This window comes from Pinus tabuliformis, chromosome 1_1 (assembly GCF_031772625.1).
Source record: "Pinus tabuliformis cultivar Carrire ecotype Pingquan chromosome 1_1, CPIR1, whole genome shotgun sequence".
NCBI lineage: Eukaryota > Viridiplantae > Streptophyta > Pinopsida > Pinales > Pinaceae > Pinus > Pinus tabuliformis.
In genome coordinates, this window is record NC_142297.1 from 881568331 (window position 1) to 881573074 (window position 4744).

The 4744-nt window shown below is 36.3% G+C and overlaps 1 protein-coding gene across 1 annotated transcript; it reads left to right on the plus strand.

Moving 5' to 3' along the window:
* The first annotated feature begins 605 nt into the window (after positions 1-605).
* LOC149217175 (toll/interleukin-1 receptor-like protein) lies at positions 606-2953 on the plus strand. The gene is made up of 3 exons (XM_089390152.1): positions 606-720; positions 900-935; positions 2457-2953. Exons 1-3 carry the CDS (start codon positions 606-608, stop codon positions 2951-2953), a joined length of 648 nt encoding a protein of 215 aa, XP_089246278.1.
* Positions 2954-4744: the final 1791 nt, after the last annotated feature.

Sequence of the window (4744 nt, forward strand, 5' to 3'; positions counted from 1 at the left end):
ATTTGAGACGAAAATAGAGCTTGGAGAACCCCACTCAAAAGTGGATAATGGTTGTCAAAACCATAAAATTGAAACCCATTTTGCAAGTATGCATATGGATGAAGAAGATGCAACAATGATTGCAAAGAGAGAAGCAGTAGTCTCTGTATGTGAAATAGAGCAAGAGTAAATAAATGTTCAAGGACTCCATTGTAATGTGGATGACGCAGATGATAGTGAATCTCACTGTGACGAAACATATGTGGATGATGAGTGCAAAGTTATATGTGAATTGGTGAATCGAGCCGCATCTGATGGATTTGGTGAAGTTGAAATTGTCAATGAAATTGACAATGAGCACATGCATCCTTGGATATCCCACCATAGTGGAACATTATGTTGGTGATATGTGCGGTTTCTTTTTTGAAACAATGATTGATTGTGGCAATATAGTAAGCACAATGTTTGACGAAACATTGAAGGTTGAAGTTTCCACTGTAGCAGCAAGATATGAAGCAGTTGGAACTGTTCATGAAATAGTATGTGATCTAGCGGAAACTAACGATCAAGAAGATGATAAAGTGATTGAAGATTTTTTGATGAGAATATCTAGTTACAATATAACAATGGAAGACAACCTCCATGCAGTTGAAAAGAAGGCAGAGAAAGAAGAGGTAGAGCAGGAAGTTCTCACTGAAGAGCATAATAAAGATGTTTTTAACAATGCTTTTAAATATGCAAGTGTTCAAAATAACATGGCAGTAGAAATTGAAAGAAAGATTGTTAATAAATTTGATGTAGATTTGAAGCTCATTAAAGAATGGATTCAGAAACCAATAAAACAAATTGATGTGAGTCTTAAAGCAGCAGTTGGAATAAAAGAATTGAATGAGATGGTGAATAATGATTTGAATGTGCAGATTACAGGAAAAAGGCAGCAGTGCCTGATGATGAAAGTGAGCATAATGATATGGATTTTTCTGAAGACAAAGATGAATGCATTAAAATCATTTTTTAGCAATGGAGTCAAGAAGAGATAAGTTTTTTCCATCAAGAAATATGGCAGAACGAAAGTCAGGAATATAAAGCGCAAGAAGCAAAGAAAATAATACAGTTTGAAGATGCAATGTTGTGACAGCAAGAGAGTGGTTGAACGAATAGTTGAAGAGGAAGATGTAGTAGACAATATCAAATTGTGTTTCAGCACAAATTCAAGAAAAGTCAAAGAAAAATTTCAACAATAACAAGTAAAGGAATATGGAGCCTACAACAAGAAAGTGCAATAAAGAATGAAACAATTTCGAGGATTTAAAATTTGGAAGAAGAGAAAAAGAAAGTCTTGATTCATTCTAAGCTTAGGTGAGACATAGAACAACAAGCATATTTGAGTGATAATTGAGTCAATTTTTATTGTAAGCCTAGCATACATAGTTAAGTCATGTTTGAGTTATGTTGAGTCATATGGTCATACTCAAGGGGGAGTGTTAAAAATTGCAATTACTCCGGCATGAGGAGTTGACTAAAATTAGAGACTCAATTAAGTAAGCTTTGAGTCAAGTCGAGTGATGAATGAAGAATTAAGTGCAACCCATATTTAGAGTGTGAGTTCATTGAGTTAAGTATGTGTGAGTGTTGAGTTATTTTGGGCGAGTAGTTAGTCCAAAAAGGTTTAAATACCCCTTATCTCATCAGATTCATTGTAAGAATCAAGTTTTGTGTGATCAATAAAAGAGAAACAACTCGTATATTTGTGTATGAAATTTGTATTTTGTCTCCTTCGCCTTTCCAACAAAACCAAACCATTTATATATAATAAAAAAGAATTACAGCAAATTCTAAACAAATTAGACTAACCCCGTCCCTCATTCTCTTGACATTTTCTAATGATCTAGTGGTCTGATAAAACGATATTCCCGTTATCCTCAAAAGGCTAAGTAATCCATCAATAAAACATATTTGAATAAAATTTGTTTGTTTTAGAAAGTTTTGACATATATCACTGGACGAAGTGGTGATATTCGAATTGAAGAAGAAAATTCTACCTTTTTCCGCAGTGGATGTAAACTATCATTTATATGTAATTTTTTAATTTATGCTTTAGTTAAATATGGAGCATAATTTTAAATCATCAGGTAACTTTGTTACTGGCCAATCCAATTCCCTGAACTTAAAAGTCATATTAAAAGATGACACTGAACCCATATCCTATCTCATCTCACGATGAAAATGTGGATTCCGCGTAGAAGGACATTGAACCACCGACGTTAAATATTTAGATAATAAATATGAGAGATGAGCAGCATGCTGCTAACTTTCGGTGGCAAGCATTCTGGTTCTTGTTGGATCAACACATCACTCAAATATCTTCCACTTCTCACTGTAAGTCTGCCCCTTTTGGCATCTTCATTTTCTCATCTGCTTGCGCAGTGCAGTTTGTCAGTCACCAATATAATTAATGGCAAATACTTAAACATTAGCTTCCTCCTCATCCTCTGCAACTCCCAACAGCAATTATATTTACGATGTTTTCCTCAATCATAGAGGGCCGGATGTTAAGAAAACGTTCGCCAGCCATCTCTACCGACGGCTTCTTTCCTCTGGATTCAGAGTTGTTTTAGACCAGGAAGAAATGCAGGAAGGGGAAAACATAACTTCTCAAATTGAAGGAGCTATTGCAACGGCCTCTGTTCATGTGGCTATTTTCTCTCCGCGATATGCGGAATCAAAATGGTGTCTCGACGAGCTCCTGTTGATGCTGAAGTCGGGGGCGACCATTATCCCTGTCTTTTACCATGTTAATCCTTCTGAGCTTCGGAGGACGCAGGATGAAGGCAATTGCGGAAAGTATGCTGAAGCCCTTCGCCGGCTAGAAAAGAAAAAGAGATACGAACCTAACACTGTTCAAAAATGGAGACAGGCCCTTTCTAGCGTTGCAGATATAAGCGGTTTGGAACTGCAGGAGTGTAATGGGTAAGATTTCTAACTCCTTTTTCCCGATTGACCTTTAAGTTCTTTAAGCGTGTTTCTCACCATATTTAGTTGTGTATCCCTAAATAATTAGGGATGAGTGGAGCTCACGGGTTAAATTTTACGCCCGTGTATTTGGCTTTTTAACAGTTAAAATATTCTATTTCAAAATCTACACGTCATCTCTAACTTGCTAATAATTTTTAAACCTCATATTGAGGGGCATATTAAAAATGACCAGTTTTAATTTTCATTTATAAATTAAAAATTACAAGTTTTAATTTTTATTTATATATATAACTTAGTATGTTGGCAGAAATAACGTGGTTAAAACTTAAAGATGAGTGTGAATTGTGATTAATACTTTCCTTAATTATCCCTGCCACCTGGATTTGAATCACCTATAATTTTGTAAAGGTTACAACTTACGGCTTATAGGACGAAGCCATAAATCTCAATGTCATAGCAATTAATTTGGTTGGTGATATCCTAGCTACCCACTGCCTTTATTGGCTTGGCTTCCAATTTGCAAGTTCCAAATTCCAATCAACTGTAGTCTGCAAGTTATTGCTTGATGTGAATTTAAGGGCATAGGCAGAACGGTGCAGAATCCAGAAATTCGAAGGGGCTACATAGCCTGGATTCTTGGAACTTAATAGACCACTCGCATTCCCGAAACTCACCAGACCACTCGCAGTGTCACACAGTCTGATTCCTGGAACTCAATATACCACTAGCAGTGTCACACAGTCTAACCATGAAAGTTGCACTCCCTGTTAATGGCGGTGTAAAAGGATAATCGAACGCTCCCCGTGTGTTTCGTGACATGTGCTTAAATCTAGCGATGTGTCTGTTTACTAACACCTGTGGGTTTTGGTGTAACGGCAATCGTGACTCCAACAAGTGGTATTAGAGCCAAAGGTCTCGAGTTCGAAACACACCTAGCTTGCGTTGGTGGGGAGATTGTTGCGTTCCCCGTTAACGGCGGTGTAGAAGGATAATCCAACGCTCCCCGTGTGTTTCGTGGCATGTGCTTAAATCTAGTGATGTGTCCGTTTACTAACACCTGTGGGTCTTGGTGTAACGGCAATCGTGACTCCAACAATGAAGAACTTTCAAGAATAAATAACCAATAAGTGCATACCTTGTTTTTTGGATTCTGATTATTTTGTTTCGAAATCATTGGTTGACACAATGGTTCTCCCCTTCTGCCCTGCTTTGTTGTGTGTAAGAATAAAATGGTTACAATTGTGAATTAATTAATGCATAAAGGCAAACAGTGTCTATGTTACCATAGGACAATTTATCTTTATAAAAACCTTATTGTCTTATTTCCTCATATTTCCCTTGTCTTATTTTTTCGTCTTTTTCTGGTGGTTGTTTTCAGTGAGTCAGTCAATCACTCACAGGCCTGAGTCGGTCATGCTCCTGCTTGCTTTATTTTATCTATTTTGAGAGCCTGTGCTGTTCAGATTTTTTTCCCTTTCTGTCTACTTAACTACGGTTGTATTGTATATTTTATATTTCTATGTATTTTTAGGTGCAATAATTTAGGGAGGTTACATTTCATTGAATGAGGCATTACTGGTGGCAATAAGTGACGGAGATTAATAGGGTTTTATTTTAAAATTATTTTAAATGGTTACTTGAATAATGACAAATCTATCATACAATAGTCATGTTTATGCTTTTGTTGAGAAAGGTAAGTAAACTTTATATTCACATTCAAATGAGTAGTTTTCTATATTTGTATTATCCATTTCTCGTCGTTGTTCTCTTTACTGGTGGTTTTGAATGA